The 18,891-nt window shown below is 42.4% G+C and overlaps 1 protein-coding gene across 1 annotated transcript in view; it reads right to left on the bottom strand.

Moving 5' to 3' along the window:
• The window catches only part of LOC134752770 (talin-1), a 168,635-nt gene that overhangs the window by 65,135 nt on the left and 84,609 nt on the right, over positions 1–18,891 (bottom strand). The window contains exons 21-30 of the mRNA XM_063688465.1: positions 14,717–14,887; positions 13,161–13,362; positions 11,855–12,006; positions 10,752–10,871; positions 9,673–9,783; positions 7,649–7,738; positions 7,070–7,207; positions 6,432–6,550; positions 4,750–4,894; positions 2,138–2,331 (exon numbers count right to left, since the gene is read on the bottom strand). Of these exons, the coding sequence (XP_063544535.1) occupies positions 2,138–2,331; positions 4,750–4,894; positions 6,432–6,550; positions 7,070–7,207; positions 7,649–7,738; positions 9,673–9,783; positions 10,752–10,871; positions 11,855–12,006; positions 13,161–13,362; positions 14,717–14,887 (1,442 nt within the window). The remainder of the gene's footprint in view (positions 1–2,137; positions 2,332–4,749; positions 4,895–6,431; positions 6,551–7,069; positions 7,208–7,648; positions 7,739–9,672; positions 9,784–10,751; positions 10,872–11,854; positions 12,007–13,160; positions 13,363–14,716; positions 14,888–18,891) is intronic.

Genomic DNA, 18,891 nt, shown 5'->3' on the forward strand with positions numbered 1-18,891 from the left:
GCCCGGCGGGTCCTGCCGCCTCGCCGCGGAGACTAGCTGCGCGGTGGAGCCGGAGGTCACGGTATAGTTATCTAGGTTCACTGGGAGTCACCTGGGTGTGTGTTCAGCGTCAGCATGCGCGGCTGCTCTGACACCGCCCGTCCACTGCCGTAAAGCGGCGGACAGACTTGCAGCAGCTTCCCCGCAGCCCGGCGGGTCCTGCCGCCTCGCCGCGGAGACTAGCTGCGCGGTGGAGCCGGAGGTCACGGTATAGTTATCTAGGTTCACTGGGAGTCACCTGGGTGTGTGTTCAGCGTCAGCATGCGCGGCTGCTCTGACACCGCCCGTCCACTGCCGTAAAGCGGCGGACAGACTTGCAGCAGCTTCCCCGCAGCCCGGCGGGTCCTGCCGCCTCGCCGCGGAGACTAGCTGCGCGGTGGAGCCGGAGGTCACGGTATAGTTATCTAGGTTCACTGGGAGTCACCTGGGTGTGTGTTCAGCGTCAGCATGCGCGGCTGCTCTGACACCGCCCGTCCACTGCCGTAAAGCGGCGGACAGACTTGCAGCAGCTTCCCCGCAGCCCGGCGGGTCCTGCCGCCTCGCCGCGGAGACTAGCTGCGCGGTGGAGCCGGAGGTCACGGTATAGTTATCTAGGTTCACTGGGAGTCACCTGGGTGTGTGTTCAGCGTCAGCATGCGCGGCTGCTCTGACACCGCCCGTCCACTGCCGTAAAGCGGCGGACAGACTTGCAGCAGCTTCCCCGCAGCCCGGCGGGTCCTGCCGCCTCGCCGCGGAGACTAGCTGCGCGGTGGAGCCGGAGGTCACGGTATAGTTATCTAGGTTCACTGGGAGTCACCTGGGTGTGTGTTCAGCGTCAGCATGCGCGGCTGCTCTGACACCGCCCGTCCACTGCCGTAAAGCGGCGGACAGACTTGCAGCAGCTTCCCCGCAGCCCGGCGGGTCCTGCCGCCTCGCCGCGGAGACTAGCTGCGCGGTGGAGCCGGAGGTCACGGTATAGTTATCTAGGTTCACTGGGAGTCACCTGGGTGTGTGTTCAGCGTCAGCATGCGCGGCTGCTCTGACACCGCCCGTCCACTGCCGTAAAGCGGCGGACAGACTTGCAGCAGCTTCCCCGCAGCCCGGCGGGTCCTGCCGCCTCGCCGCGGAGACTAGCTGCGCGGTGGAGCCGGAGGTCACGGTATAGTTATCTAGGTTCACTGGGAGTCACCTGGGTGTGTGTTCAGCGTCAGCATGCGCGGCTGCTCTGACACCGCCCGTCCACTGCCGTAAAGCGGCGGACAGACTTGCAGCAGCTTCCCCGCAGCCCGGCGGGTCCTGCCGCCTCGCCGCGGAGACTAGCTGCGCGGTGGAGCCGGAGGTCACGGTATAGTTATCTAGGTTCACTGGGAGTCACCTGGGTGTGTGTTCAGCGTCAGCATGCGCGGCTGCTCTGACACCGCCCGTCCACTGCCGTAAAGCGGCGGACAGACTTGCAGCAGCTTCCCCGCAGCCCGGCGGGTCCTGCCGCCTCGCCGCGGAGACTAGCTGCGCGGTGGAGCCGGAGGTCACGGTATAGTTATCTAGGTTCACTGGGAGTCACCTGGGTGTGTGTTCAGCGTCAGCATGCGCGGCTGCTCTGACACCGCCCGTCCACTGCCGTAAAGCGGCGGACAGACTTGCAGCAGCTTCCCCGCAGCCCGGCGGGTCCTGCCGCCTCGCCGCGGAGACTAGCTGCGCGGTGGAGCCGGAGGTCACGGTATAGTTATCTAGGTTCACTGGGAGTCACCTGGGTGTGTGTTCAGCGTCAGCATGCGCGGCTGCTCTGACACCGCCCGTCCACTGCCGTAAAGCGGCGGACAGACTTGCAGCAGCTTCCCCGCAGCCCGGCGGGTCCTGCCGCCTCGCCGCGGAGACTAGCTGCGCGGTGGAGCCGGAGGTCACGGTATAGTTATCTAGGTTCACTGGGAGTCACCTGGGTGTGTGTTCAGCGTCAGCATGCGCGGCTGCTCTGACACCGCCCGTCCACTGCCGTAAAGCGGCGGACAGACTTGCAGCAGCTTCCCCGCAGCCCGGCGGGTCCTGCCGCCTCGCCGCGGAGACTAGCTGCGCGGTGGAGCCGGAGGTCACGGTATAGTTATCTAGGTTCACTGGGAGTCACCTGGGTGTGTGTTCAGCGTCAGCATGCGCGGCTGCTCTGACACCGCCCGTCCACTGCCGTAAAGCGGCGGACAGACTTGCAGCAGCTTCCCCGCAGCCCGGCGGGTCCTGCCGCCTCGCCGCGGAGACTAGCTGCGCGGTGGAGCCGGCGGCGGCGCGGGAGGCGGACGCCATGGTGGAGCGCGCCCACTCCGCCTAAATGGTAAAAAAATAAAAATAAAAATTACAAACAAATTCATGAAAAAGTTAGTGGTGGTAGAATGCCTAAAGAACTGAAAGAATTTTTAGAAATTTTAATTTTAATTCCGCCCCCTTAAAGTTTTTTTTTGGCCCCTTTAAATGTCAATAAAATTGTACAATAAATTGCCTGAAAACTATTTTTGCGAAGAAATTAAAACAAATGCTTAGTAACAAAAACCTACTATTCTGTAAATGAATATTTAAACGAAAAACTATAAAATTTATATTTTTGGTTAATAAATTAATTAAAATTGTTACCTTGTGTAAAAAAACATTAGTTTAAATTAGCTTGTAATGGCGCGCACAGCCGCGCATTACAACACCACGCCGCCGCCACGTGACAGACAGCGGAGCTACCTATCGAGCCGCGGCCACCGATCGAGTGCCAGCCCACTCGCCCCACCCCCTCCCCGCCGCGCGCCGAGCCGAGCGTATAAACATTACAACACCACGCCGCCGCCACGTGACAGACAGCGGAGCTACCTATCGAGCCGCGGCCACCGATCGAGTGCCAGCCCGCTCGCCCCACCCCCTCCCCGCCGCGCGCCGAGCCGAGCGTATAAACATTACAACACCACGCCGCCGCCACGTGACAGACAGCGGAGCTACCTATCGAGCCGCGGCCACCGATCGAGTGCCAGCCCGCTCGCCCCACCCCCTCCCCGCCGCGCGCCGAGTCGAGCGTATAAACATTACAACACCACGCCGCCGCCACGTGACAGACAGCGGAGCTACCTATCGAGCCGCGGCCACCGATCGAGTGCCAGCCCACTCGCCCCACCCCCTCCCCGCCGCGCGCCGAGTCGAGCGTATAAACATTACAACACCACGCCGCCGCCACGTGACAGACAGCGGAGCTACCTATCGAGCCGCGGCCACCGATCGAGTGCCAGCCCGCTCGCCCCACCCCCTCCCCGCCGCGCGCCGAGCCGAGCGTATAAACATTACAACACCACGCCGCCGCCACGTGACAGACAGCGGAGCTACCTATCGAGCCGCGGCCACCGATCGAGTGCCAGCCCACTCGCCCCACCCCCTCCCCGCCGCGCGCCGAGCCGAGCGTATAAACATTACAACACCACGCCGCCGCCACGTGACAGACAGCGGAGCTACCTATCGAGCCGCGGCCACCGATCGAGTGCCAGCCCGCTCGCCCCACCCCCTCCCCGCCGCGCGCCGAGTCGAGCGTATAAACATTACAACACCACGCCGCCGCCACGTGACAGACAGCGGAGCTACCTATCGAGCCGCGGCCACCGATCGAGTGCCAGCCCGCTCGCCCCACCCCCTCCCCGCCGCGCGCCGAGTCGAGCGTATAAACATTACAACACCACGCCGCCGCCACGTGACAGACAGCGGAGCTACCTATCGAGCCGCGGCCACCGATCGAGTGCCAGCCCACTCGCCCCACCCCCTCCCCGCCGCGCGCCGAGTCGAGCGTATAAAAGCGGCGCGCGCCCATACAACAGCGTCAGTTGGGCTCACGGCCTTCCGCAGTGAGGACAGCTGATCTCCCGGTCGAGCCGGCGTATTTTCAGACGCGTAGGCACCCGGTCCCCCTCCGACCCTTCCTGACCTTCCTCGGTCTAGGCGCTCGCCCCGATTCGCATATCCTTCCCGTCTCGCCATCCCTTACACTCTTAGGGGATACCGTTCCCAAATCCGCGAGTAGCTTAGGGTCCGCGCCGCACCGTCAAAATAATTAGTCACCCCCGCGTCGTACCTAGCTTAGGATACCTAGACCTAAGAGATCTTAATTTATAATAAACCGGCATAAAAGCCCGCCGATTTATACTTAAGCATTAAACCTGTGTTTCTTTGTCTCACTCTGCACCCTCTCTCTCCTCTGAGCTAACTAGGAAACCCTTGCTCCCGTCTGGAACAAGGGCGGTGTATGAGGCCGCGCCCGCCCCGGCGAACGTGACCCCATCACAAGCTTAAGTTACTTTTAAGAATTGCCATGCCCTAACGGGGCTCATGTTTGATACTATTGTCTCATAAGAACTTGTGTACAACATGAAAGCAAATAAACTACTTTTATAATTTTACATTTTTGTTTAATAAATGATAAAATAAACTACTTGAATACTAAATTTTTAGTGTTCCGTGCAAAACTTTGTTTTGACAAACGGAACACTTATGGGATCACTTCGGTCTTGCAAATCAGTTAAATGCGTTTTTCCCAGAGACCGTTTGACATAGATACCTAAAATTTGAAACAGTTATGGCAATTACCATTGTAAATAAGTCAAAACCGCTAATTTATTTATAGCTTTTATTGTACCTGAAACTTAAACTGCCCCAGTTCGATTCGCAAAGAACGAAAGATCTAAGCACTTATACCTGTGCAAATAATTGAGTAATTACACTTACGCTTTGTCCAGGCAATGGTTTCAAATCGAAAGCCCTCGCAGCTTCGTCAAGTTCGTCCAGTTCGTCTTGCAAGGAGCGGATGATTTCAGCAGCGGCGTCCAGTTCCAGACCCTTGCATGAGATACGGGCACGGCTCACGGCGGACCTGAACATAATTAATAAATGTTATGAATGAGAAAAAAGTGACAATGACAAATCATATAATTACTAAAATTTTAATAATAAATTCGTATTGAGACCGTTCGGTCTCAATTTTAGAACTATCATTAACAAAAAAAAAACCGCATTTAACCGATTTGCAAGACCGAAGTGATCCGTGACTAAAGTTTTGTACGGAGCAGTAAAAATGACGATCGAACGGACGGAGTAGACTTCATAAAACAGTCTATAACAAGCTATCAGTGTATGGTCTTCAAATGAAATAAATAATCCGAGAACAAAACAAATTACCATAAATAAGTGTGTCAATGAATTTTGAAGAGTTCCCTGAATTTCTTCACAATGATCGTCCAAAACAGTTATTTTAAGAATTCGGAAAAGATAGATCTGCCGGAATGAGAACTCTTCTTTTTTGATGTGACTTGTTTAAGTTCTTGTGTGTTGTGTGATTAAAAAACCGGCCAAGTGCGAGTCGGACTCGCGCACGAAGGGTTCCGTACCATTACGCAAAAAACGGCATAAAAAACACGTTTGTAGTATGGGAGCCCCACTTAAATATTTATTTTATTCTGTTTTTAGTATTTGTTGTTATTTTAGTATTTATTTCAATTGTCTAGCTATCACGGTTCATGAGATACAGCCTGGTGACAAACAGACGGACAGTGGAGTCTTAGTAAAAGGGTTCCGTTTTTACCCTTTGGGTAAACTACTGACCTTAACATCAATTTATATTCTCGAAATATGCAAATTCGTTCGGAAATATCCCCACTTATTCACAAAAGTCTACGAACAACCACGACGATACCCCGCGAGATACAAAAATAATTTGGCAATTACAACAAAAATTAATTTAAAATTGTACCAAGCAAGCCCAAACATGATGGCTATTAAGATCTATAACAAGCTCTCAGATAAAATAAAGAATGAAACATCTGAAAAAATATTCATAGATAAACTCAAACAATTTCTAATAAATAAAAACTACTATAGCCTTCAAGAATTTATTGATGATATCGAAGAAACATAACAAATAAAAATCGTCGGTCTGCCTCTATTCACACTATTCACAGCAATGTAATGCGCATAATAAATTCCAGTAATACATTATATTATTATTTTAGCTAAGTATGTAGTAATGTTATGAATAAGACACTGATGAAATTAGGATTTTACATTGCAATTTGACACTTTTTTTCTACCATTAGCCTACTTATTATTATACGACATCAATAAATTGAAATAATAACTATTAATAATAAACTGACAAATCAATTCAATTAATCATTTACCAATATAATTATTTTTGACGATATATTCTTAGATTTAGTTTTAAGATTTGCGGTCATTTATTTTATTTTAATTTAAATTGATTACTAATAAGTAAATGTAATTAGCCTAGAATAATATTACTATTGTGTGCCCTTACAGGGTGTCATGATCTGACTTTATATTATGTAACACCTATTATGTACATGACAATACAATAAATAAATGATAAATGATAAACCCTAAAAATGAGTTACCTGAGGTCAGCACAGCTGGCTGTGAGTTGTTGCGTGTTGTGCGTGAGATGCTTGGCGGTGGGCGCGTCCGCCACCGTGGGCAGCGCCGCGCGGGCCGCCTGCAGCACGTGCCCGCTCGGCTACACATATATACTCACGTTCACATATGCTATATACGGCCAACTAATTAGTTAAATGAGAGATGAGAAAAGAATAGACCATAAAGGGTCCAATTTTAAAAAGAGAAATAGATAAAAGTATAAATTGTACATCCAAGACCTCTAAATTTCGCATTTTAATGTTTTTTCTATCTCTCAAAAGATGAAATTGCACTGCAGGAAGGCACGACAAGGCCAAGGGAGGCTCTTCCATGGCCCCATTATTACTAATAGCAACTTAATTGACCATTTCAAATACCTTGTCTTGTTGCAATAAGGTCTACACTCTTATTTTATGTATGTAATGTGTCCCCGAAGCATAAAGCCATATCTCAACACAAAGTGAACATATCCATAATATACTAACATGTAAGAAAGCGTCGGCACTAGCAATAAGGTCCAATCCCGCGTCAAAAATATATTTTGTGTTTCCCCAAAGCACAACGCCATAACTCAATAAAGACTTAACATACCCATAATACGTCTAAAAGCATTGCTAACCTGTAAGAAAGCATCAGCACTGGCAATAAGGTCCAATCTTGCAGCGGCGTGGTCTGGACGACGTTCGGCAACTTGCACCGCGTCGACAACTCGAGGAATATGTTCGGACAACACTTCGCACTCTTGCATCAGAGATTCCTAAGAACACAAACAAAAATAAATGAAAATATTATTTTTGACATACATAACCCTCTTAGCCCTTTTGGTTTTTTTTTCTCTTTTTTTTAATAACTTTTAATCTATTTTGTGATAGGGTTGACATATATTCTGCTTCAGTCGATGACAAAGCAGCCCTTTGATTTTTACTTTGTTTAAAAACTGCTTTTTCAATTGTCTTTCATCGCACGGGAACAGTACGTTTTTAGGCTGCCTTTCCACCAGAGATGTGCGAGGATGTGTGGCAAGGGATGTGTTTGTTAAGAGCCAATAGAATTACTTCATATACATATCCTCGTTCAACGTGTAGTGATTCTATTGGGTCTTAAAAAACAGATTTCCCGCTACGCATTTTCACACGTCTCTGGTGGAAATACAGCCTCAACGTATCATTAGATCATTACGTTTCTTACTCGTACTAACCTGAGAGTATTTGTTGGTGTTGTGTTGCGCCGCGTTATGAGCGGAGGTAATGAGTTGTGTGGCGCTCGAAGCGGCGTGCCGAGCAGTTTCCTAAGACAAAATAGTTATTTACGATACAAGTGCGGAAAATAGGAAATTCGAAACGAGTGGCGATAAATTCAAACACGTGTTTTAAATCGACACGAGTTGCGAATTACCTATTCGCACGTGTGTCGTACAACGTTTTACAGTACATATGGCCCTTTAAACTTTCGACATATGCACGAAAAGTGCTCTTTTCCGCACTAGTGCGAGAAAGTAGCACCATATGTACTGTAAACATTATTCAACTCTCTCTTTATAGCTTCTTCTTACTTATATCTTTTTTTTTACTTAGGTATATATTTCGAAAGTCGTATCTTTGAAAGATTATTATGTAATTCTTAAAAAGCTGCTATCATTTTAATTAGTTTTCATATTTTTGCAATGCGGGTAACGGAGGGATTAGTGATTTTAGCTTCAAAATAGCTCATATCCTCTGGTAGCATGTGATTGGTTGACTATACCTCGTTTTTTAGGGTTTCGTACTCAAAGGGTAAAAACGGGACCCTATTACTAAAACTTCGCTCTCTGTCTGTCCGTCTGTCACCAAGCTGTATCTCATGAACCGTGATAGCTAGACAGTTGAACTATTCACAGATGATGTACTCGTATTTCTGCTTTAACAACAAATACTAAAAACAGAATAATATAAATATTTAAGTGGGGCTTCCATACAACAAACGTAATCTTTTTGCCGTTTTTTGCGTAATGGTACGCAACCCTTCGTGCGCGAGTCCGACTCGCGATTGACTGGTTTTTAGCATTAGAAAAAGACTACACGATTTTAACGTGTATTTTAACGATTTTAAAGTGTTTATCAATAAAGATATTGATAAACACTTTTGAAAAATAAGTTACAGCAAATATGCAACAATTATAAATTATATATAATCATTCACATTATTTTGCTTTCATAGGTTGTACTTACTGATTTTAAAAAAGCGTTTTTCAATAAAAAGACACGCTAAGATTGTTTACGTTAGACGCCATTTAGCGAACAGGATCCATCCTCTAAAATTTGCCATTTAAATCAATGATTTTTCGTTTTGACAGAAAGTTCAAATTCTATTGTCAATTTTTTGTGGATTGGATCTTTTTCCCTTAATTGCCTTCCCTTTTTCCTAATGCTAAAAAAACAAACTACATATATAAATTTTATCTTTGTACTTGCTCCACAAATGTGACGTTTTCAACCAAAAGGTACCACATTGTCGCTTGTCGATAAGGTTGATTTCTAATTGAAGCTATATGGAAATAGCGCCTTACTGACAAGCGACATTAAGTACCCTTTTGGTTGAAAATAGCACTAATAAGCAACCTAATGGAACTTGATAGTGCACTAACTATCATAATACTCTTAATGAATTTCTATGGTGCAATAAGTACTAAGTACTAAGTACGTATACGTACGTAAGTACGTACGTACGTACGTATTAGTAAACATTGTGGACTGACTGATTACTGACGCCAAAACTGATCATAGATGAACCTTACGCCTTTGTAATATGGTTTAAGGCGGTTCCGTGAGCCAGAAGGCGAAAAATCTCCTTATATGATCATGTTTTTCTAAGAGGCGTTGATATTCGTAGACGTGGAAAAAATATATGTAGTTCTTGACTATATTATCTTTAATAACATAGCTTCCACGAATTAATTCCCTAAGTAAGCTCTAACTCGGACTTTTAATCAAACTTTACTTGGTTATTTATTATGTGATACTATAAACAAAGAAATAAGAAAAAACAATCTTAACTTAAATAGTAATTTCATAGCTTTCGAATTTCGATATTGTAAGGTAACGTTTTTAAAATAAATAAAACTCGACAATATTCGATCAAAATTGACACTTGGCGCGCATTATCTTTCCCGTTCTTTCTTGCGAAATGTGACAGTGACAGCGGCAAACCGATGGAACAGCCTTAACAATGTTTGTATAAAATTACCTGCAGACGAGCCATTTGCGAGCTCACAATATCCTGCCCTTGTGCGTAGTCCACGGTGATGTATCGGAGCTCCTCGGCCGCCTTGCGGAGATTCTCTTGTTTTTCGCGATCCTACAAACAATAGTTTTTTGTGCAACAAGAGAGGAAAGTTGGTTTTTCTTGCGAGTGTTGATTTTGAGTCCCGAGAAAGCGAAATATTCTATAATTGAATCACGAGCGAAGCGAGCGATTCTAAGTTGGAATCTTGAGCGTAGCGAGGGACTCTTGAGATATAAAATAACTTTGCTCTCGTGTTGCACACATAATTTTTCACCTCAGTAGTGAGAACATATTAAAGGGTAAAATGTTTTTCGAATTACACAGAATAATACAAAAAAAAACATGGCCTTCAATAAATTAAAAAGCTACTTTGTTTCACTCCCTGGAGTGAGGAAAGTCGCATTTTCTTCACTCCAGGGAGTGACGAATGTAGGCTTGTTCGAGCTGCTGAGGTAAAAAATATATGTCTGTGTTAGCTAGTAGAATTCAAGTAATAAATTTGACGATGACATACCAAGACTAGGATCCAGTCTCAAATTTATTAATTTTGTAGAAGCGAAAAATTCTACAAAATATACAAATACGAAATTTTAATCCTCAAATTTAGGCAAATTATTATCCAGCGAGGCAATGCGGCCAGCCTTTTGGGCACCCTACCGCGCGAATTCGACTTTTTTTTTTTTTTTTACTAGCCCGTTATGGTGTCCCACTGCTGGGCAAAGGCCTCTCCCCTTGTTTTCCACGACTCCCGATATAGTGCCTCCTCCGGCCAGTCGTTGAGAAAGGTGTCTAGGTCGTCCCGCCATCTCCGTCTTAGGCCAAATTTTTTATTTATAAGTTTTTAATGGTTAATGGTTATTGTTTTGTTTCTGATAACATGGTCATTTAATTGTAAGAATATATTAATAACGAATCAAATTATAACCTGAAAAACAACAAACGATACTTTTCATTCTAGAACTCAATTCCTGGGGAGGTGAAACAAGGATTAATCAGGAGGAGGATGGGGACGAGGTGTTTTGTCTATAAAGTGAAGGTACCTGTGGTGAGGAGGCGCACTGGCGAGCGGCCTCCACCATCCTCGCGGTGGCGTCGGCCAGCAGCTTCGCAGCTGCCAGAAGTTTGCGTTGAGCGTCCGATGGTTGCTTCTCAGCTTCCGTCTAAATAAACAGAAGACAAGAGTTACAAAAAAGTTATTGATGTGGCCTGGCACGTTAGAGAGAGACATGGTGATTCACTGCAAAGATATTATTTGTCTAGTCTGTGATGGATGGCGGACAGTTACATACTAGTAAGTTCTGTGTCCTAATTTAATGTCAAACAGAAGCGCTTAGAACAATCAGTATAATTACTACAGATGACATATATACGATGGAATATATAACGTTCTTAAGAGGCCGTAGTAGATTTTGGAGCAAAAATGTAAAATTGATAGATTTAGTCGTTAAATATATACACGTTTTGTTACGTAATATCTAAATAACAAGTATTGGTTTCTATTAGCACGTTTTCTCATCTTGCCTTTTAATAATGAGGTCGCGAGCGTCCGTCACCGGTAATATATGAAGAGAAGGGGCAGTTTTTAAAAATTCATCAAAAAATATGGTGGTAAATTATACAAATTGATGTATAACAATAGTTTCAGCAAATGTTGTAGATTGTTTAAGCATCAAAATTACGTTGAAATTAATTCGATTTTCAGAGAAATTGTCACTTATTTTGGAGTAATTTCTGGAAAAAATTGAATTCGTTTAACTTTCATTTCCTCGAACTCTAAGTCATATAACAAAAATGTTATCTGATAAAGGTCAAGTACAGAATACGTGTAATACAAATTTACCATTATTAGCAGTCCAAACTTTACGAAATTTACAAATAAGAGCGACAAAATCAGTGCTTTACGCGCGTTTACCTAAACGTCCATCAGAAAAAAAAACATTACTAATTTAGTGAGACTGTTTTCAAAAAAAAAAGATCTGATAAAAGGCAAGATAAAAAGACGTGCTAATAGAAACCAGTACTTGTTATTTCAATTAGGTGACAAAAGGTGTACAATTTCACCGACTAAATCTATCGACACCGGCCTCTTAACGCTCCCTAAGCGCGTTAACGTTACCCTGAGGGTTGAATGACTGGATCTTACCTTGATGTTGGTGATAAGATGCGCTGTGGCCTGTCCCAGCAGTCTCGCCTGGCGAACCATCTCTGCAGGGTCGTGGGCTTCCACCACACGTTCGCTGGCTGTCATTACGGTCTCCACGGAACGTTCTGTCACGCTGGGTTGAGCTCGGCGATCTGTCAACAACAAACAGTGTCAGATATCTGTTTAAGAGTCCCCGGCAAGCTCGGCCGAATTACACCTTCCCATACAAACGTTTCGCTCTCATTTTAAAACTAAGTTTTGGTTTGTAATAAAACTTCGCACATACAATGACATGAGGTATATCTAGGTTTGAAATTAGTTTATATAGCTCCAGTTTATAAAACAAACGAAATAGAGCAAAAACTAGTTTTGTATGAAAACTTAAATTCGCTGTATTTATTTAACTATGGTATCTGAAGCTACATAAACTAATTACAGACATAGATGTACCTTATCCTATTGTAAGTACAGTTTCAGAGCAATCTAGCTAGTCGTTTTAAAATGAGAGCGGAACTACGTTTGTATGGAGAACCGAGCTTGCAGGAGACCCTTGAAAATCTTAATTCCGTTATGAATTTCAGTACGGCTGCTTATGAGGCACGATGTCACTTTACAGCATTATGGCGCACACTAGATGTTTGTCGTATTTTATGCAGTTGTTTCCATACAGCCAAACAAGATAATATGGTGAAAAAATATTACATCATGTGTATTCACAGCTGCTATTAAGGCCGTAGCCTTGGCGGTAGCGGGCAGCGGGGCGGTACGAGTAATCACAATGTATATGTCAGCGGCCGATCGTAGTTCCTGTATAAATTATATATGTAATTACTTTAGGTCTAGATTTTAATTACTTCTTTTGGGTAACTGGAAGAGATCCCTCTTAGGGATAAGTTCGCCTTTGTACTACTTTTATCTGATGTAACCTTGATTCCTTTCTTTTTAGTACAACAAAGTGTTTACATACTTACTTAAATTTTTGACCGTCGGTAGTCGTATTCACATTAAACCAATATATAGGTAGGTTAGGTTGCTTCCGATGTCAAAAGGCAAACTGTCCAGAAATAGGAGCCCCGTTCGTCGACCCAGGGAACGAGACAATGATTTTCACGATATGCCTAGGAATTTCATGATCTGCCTGATTTTACGATCGACCGACGGCCGACATATAAACGAGGAGTCGAATGTGTTTGAATGATCATATTGTGATAAATGTATCACAACGGCGATGGTATGATCATGTCGAGCAAGTCACCGCTATTATAGCGCTGTCTGCAAACGTACTGCTTGCTGTTAAAGTACTCACCAGTATGACAATGCTGCAACAGTCTCTCCAACTCCTCAGAAACGCGTCTAGCGGCAGCAGTAAGTTGTTCCACGTTTTGCGGCGCAGCAGATTCTGCCGCGCGACAACTGTCGACGAGTCTCTCGACCGCTCGGGCGACCAGTCGCGCGGCCGCGGTTAGTTGCTCGCGGCACTGAGGGTTGTGGAGAGTTGGGGCTACCACCTGGCGACGAAACATATATTTATAATAAATAATAACGAATGAACAGATCTACACATGAGTTTTTCTCAAACATATTATGCCTTTTAAAAGATTTCTGTACTGTCGAAAAACTGACCTGACTTAAAACGCTATTAGAACTTGCAATCGCGTTTATTGTTTACCTTTTTATAATAGGTAGTCTACACTTGTTCTTTATACAGTAGAACCTCGATTATCCGAACCTTTAATAAACTGAATTTGGCTTAAAGTTTATCCGACCCCTCAATTATCCGAACTTTATTCAGAGGGTTTATATTTTAACGATCAAACATCAAACATTTATTTAGCAAATAGGCCACAGGGGCACTTTTACATGTCAATTTTTACAAACAATAAAATTAATCCAAAATTACAAAAAACAATTACATGAATATAAATGTTAAATTACACAAGAAAAAAAAACTAATAAAAACTATACAAATAACAGAAGTACTAAAATTGTTTAGAGATGTAAAAGTCTCTATGTGTCAGAGATAAAATGTATATAATAATAAAAAAGATCATCAAATTATCCAGAGATGTAAAGGGTCTCCAAGACTTGAATTGTTATATAATTAATAAAAAGACAAGATATTAAATCAGACAAACAGACAACAACCGAATGAAGTCCCTCACGTTAATGCCACTCAAAAGTAAAGTTACATAGGTAAAATGAAGCCCGTGTAAACTTAAACAGACCGGTCTCCACAAACAGCACCCATTCACGAGTATGACGCGATAATTTGTACCTTTGATTTTTAATATACTTTACTGGTTTTATGTAAAAAGGTATTGTTTTTAGGGTTCCGTACCCAAAGAGTTAAAACGGGACCCTATTACTAAAACTCCGCTGTCCGTCTGTCTGTCACCAGGCTCTATCTCATGAACCGTGATAGCTAGACAGTTGAAATTTTCACAGATGATGTATTTCTGTTGCCGCTATAACAACAAATACTAAAAAGTACGGAACCCTCGGCGCGCGAGTCCGACTCGCAGTTGGCCGGTTTTTATTTGATCTCGTCCCAAACAACCCGAAACCAATTAAACCCGAACAAAACCGTGGCCGCAATTATTTCGGATAATCGAGGTTCTACTGTATTATCAATTAGTTATCGCAAAGATACGACGTTGATTGGCGAATTTGAATCAACATTTAGTAAAAAGCTAGATATAAGACAATTTGTGTGCCCTGACAGGGTGTCATGGAAGCTTCTTGTATAACTTAATAACATCCCATGTACATGACTTTACAAATAAACATCTTTTTTTTTACTAGCCTAATTTAGTGTCCCACTGCTAATAATAATAAACATCTTATCTTATCTTATCTCATTACCTTAGCACAGGCGACCAGTTGGCTGGTAGCGAGCGCGCAGTGCGTAGCGGCGGCAATGATGCTGTTCTGCAGCGGTTGATCGTCCCGGCATTGAGCGGCGACGTTTTTGGCTTTCAAGACTAAGGCCGCTGTAGTGTTGGCCACGGCCTTAGCGAGCGATAGGAGGATGTCCTGGTAAAGAAATGTTAGGTTAGAAACGGGTTTTTTGCAATTCGTGAGCAAAGAAACGGAATCACTTCACATGTTCGGTTTTTAGGGTTCGGTACCCAAAGGGTAAAAACGGGAGCCTATTACTAAGACTCCACTGTCCGTCTGTTTGTCACCAGGCTGTATCTCATGAACCCTGATAGCTAGACAGTTGAAATTTTCACAGATGATGTATTTCTGTGTCTAAAAAGTACGGAACCCTCGGTGCGCGAGTCCGACTTGCACTTGGACGGTTTTTTTGCTTAATAACTTTTCATTTTCATGTACAAAATTGAAACCCAATAATATAAGAATATAACTTATTAAAGTACACCACAATTTCATTTAGATCAGGTTTGACAATTGAAAAAACACCAGTGATCTTGATCTAAGAATAAACAAAAGTGAAGTAATTCTGTTTGTTTGCTCGCGAGTGTATACTGTACGTAATTCTGAACACCATAGTTCATAACACCTAATTAGAAGTGACTTTATGAAAAGTAAACGCATCTGCAGAATAAATCCAATCCAGATGTCTTGATTTTTAGTATATTTATTGACAATACAGGATCAAGTGCATCGATTACGAAAGAGATTCCTGAGATTTTGAGTTACAAGAGTTTTTTTTTTTTTTTTTTTTATCTCAATGTACAACACAACAATTTTCTTATAATTATATTCCTCGCCAAACTGCGATTGCAGTTTTTTGGCGACATAGCGCTCATTTTTACATTTTAAACATTTATGCACTTAAAAAACTAAACTTAAACTTAAACTAAACTTAAACTTAGATACTATCCGAAAAGCGAACATGCATGGCGATAGTTTATGATGACTATTAAAAAAAAGATATATTATTTTATCTTTTTGTTTAATTGTCACTACACCTTTTAAACTATTTTAACAACTAATTAAGGTATATTCAAATATAGTTGACAGTTTTAATATTAGGGTATCTTTTCCAATAACGTTTTTTTTTACTCATTTTTAAATTTAGCCATACTACATTTATTTTCTTCCATTAGGTAGTTAATTTCGTTATACAATTTTGGTATCAAAAACAAATTAGTTCTTTTGCCATAATAGTTTTTAATAGTGTTTTGTACAATTTTTTTAAGGCTTATGCTCTTTGTTCTATATCTACTTTGTTTCAGCACCTTAAATTTATCATCAAAACAATTTTCTACTGCTATCCTATATTGCACCTTTTGATGTATAGGAAGTATTTTACATATCTTATACAATAAAATATATAATAAGGTTACAAGAAATATAAAAAATCTACCTCTTAATCAGTTCAAAAGGAGCTTGTATGCCTGGTTATGTGACCTGAATGTGTATTCTATAGATAAGTTTTTTAATGTTAAATGTACATAGTAATAATATGCATGTTGTTGGATAAGACTTGTAAATAGGCTGTCTCTGTATCTTGTTGGATCTTTAATTCATTAACCATCCAACAAAAAATACAGATCATTTTTTGCATGCTTGTCTAAGTAGAATATGGAGAACTTGTAAACACTATATATATACCAACCCTACGTAACCCATATTCCGCAAATAAAATTCATTCATTCATTCATTCATACAATTTGTCGTTACATCTGAGCAATGTTAAAGATTCAAGAATTATTTATTCCTACTAATATAATTCTCAATACTAATTCAGTCATCGACCGTACGACTTAGGTCGCAGACCTTAAACTTACATCGAAGGTTTCGGAACGCTTTTCTGTATTAATTCAACCCAGTGTTGGCCGAAACGTTAATGCAAATAACCAGTACAAATTGAACCGTAAACTGTAACCGCCCGTTACGGTTTACGGTTCAATTTGTACTGGTTAATGGTTAATTGCATTAACGTTCGGCCAACACTGATTCAACCTGACATCACTTAACATTTTTATATACTTAGTTAGTTAGTTAGTTTTGCTGGGCATTTTCCGCAACTCGACATCCAATGTGCCTATTTTGCGTGAAACGAGGTAGCGCTACTCTAACCACCCCAGCTCCTCCAGGAAGCCTAGCAAGGTCTTCAGGTTGCTAGTTGCTTCCTTTAGTGTGCATGGATTCCCTAGGTATTTGCTCCTATATACTTATCTTTATTTATTTTTTGCATCTTTTGGTGAACTTCGCTTACAGAATATTTTTCTGCGGTTGTAGTACTATAACAATATCATACTTACTGGTCGTGTGCTTCTTATATAACTAAATAACCAATTTGAAATGATTTGTGGTATCTTCTATAAAAAGGGACCTTATTGTCGATGGCGCTTACGCCATTATTAACGATGCTCCAATATAAATACAATGCAGCGCGACGCTGTGCGGCGTAAGCGCCATCGACAATAAGGTCCCTTTTCATAGAAAATGCCCCATTTGTGTTCTGTGGAGAAGAGGCAGCTAAGACTGTTGGTGTTCAACTCAGACGGTTGGTAAGGGATGCGGCAGACTCAGCTTCGTGTACTAGCGACAAAATCATCTTTCTCTTGAAGTAGTATTTTCTAGTAACGAGCTTATTGACCGAAGCGTAGCGAAGGTCTACGGTTTGACTCGGGCATTTTGCTTTTGTATGTCCGGATGTTCTCCTCTACAGGTCATTCTCAACCAATTCTCGTGAAATTTTGTGACCAAATTCTATGATTAAATAGATTTTTTTTGTCGATCCGGTTTTTGGAAATTTTACAAAATGGCGGAGTCGTAATAGCTCGCGCCTAAACAAATAGTCGTATCGATATCATAACAGTATTTTCTTTTTGAGATATGTTTACAGATTAAATGGCGAAAAATGCAGAAGTTTTGTATTGCTGGTTTTGGCGGTATTTAGATATTTAGGTTTTACTCGTGAATGAGTAGCTTAATTTCGTCAACTTAGCTAAGCACTATCATAGAGTAACTTATACTAGAGCGGTACTGTCATAGTAAATTTTGTAACCCCAGTAAATTCACTGCCATCTGTCGACACACTTTAAAACTAAAAAAGAAGATTTATAAAAATACGATAAAATGTATTTAAATATGGATAAATGATTTTTTTTATTTGCATTAATTATTTTTATGATTTCGACCCATGTTCTTTCACTGATATGCGTTAAAATTGTTAAACAACAAACGAAACCGTCAACGCCATCTATACGACAGTAGGCCAAAGCTAGTAGCGCCCTCTGATCGAGAATCAAATTTTCTTGATTTTCGAGGCACGTTTTTTCCTTAGACTGTATCCATCTATTACGGAGTTATATCTATCTTTGGCACTATCATGGCGCATTACGCAAACATTCGCTTTTTTTGTTTGCACCGGGTGGTCCCTGGTTCGATCCCCAGTAATTGTATGCTGCTACATAACTTTTTGTATTTTTTTACACTTAAATTTCGTATTTTTATTTTTCTTTGCATATAATCGAGAACATTCTACCCATACGGTTTTTTTATTATTATTATAAACTGATCGGCGATTGGCCCTAGTCACACCTGACGGAAAGTGAAGACAGGGCCTAAGATGGAGCTCACCGGTTCAGTAACAGCCTATAGTGACTCGTGGCCGAGAAATTGAAGTATTTTCCGCGAATGCAGAGCACGCGGGTTCGATTCCAGCCCTTTATAGGCACTGGAGACCTTGTTCCATTTTTCTTTTTCAATTTTTCTTTCGTATACGACATCTATTTCAGTTTATAATTCATAAAGTAGTGGTTCTACTTCAATAAAATAATTTAATTTATTCCCTAGTAATTGATGTGAAACTGTCAGCGCCATTCTTGGCCTCTCTTTTGGTTGCTGGGCCTATAGGTGTATCCATCTCAGAAAAAGTTAAAATTCTAACATTTCATTGATTTTAGGGATAGTTAGTACCTATAGTAGACAACTGAGTTTTACTCTATAATATCGTCACCGAGCAGATATAGCTGGTATTTCATAATTCTAGTTAAATATTTAATTAAAATGTCCGAGTCTATAGAGAAAACGATCAATCGTCATATTTTACATAAAAA

The sequence above is a fragment of the Cydia strobilella genome, chromosome 25, assembly GCF_947568885.1.
Source record: "Cydia strobilella chromosome 25, ilCydStro3.1, whole genome shotgun sequence".
Taxonomy (NCBI): Eukaryota; Metazoa; Arthropoda; class Insecta; order Lepidoptera; family Tortricidae; genus Cydia; species Cydia strobilella.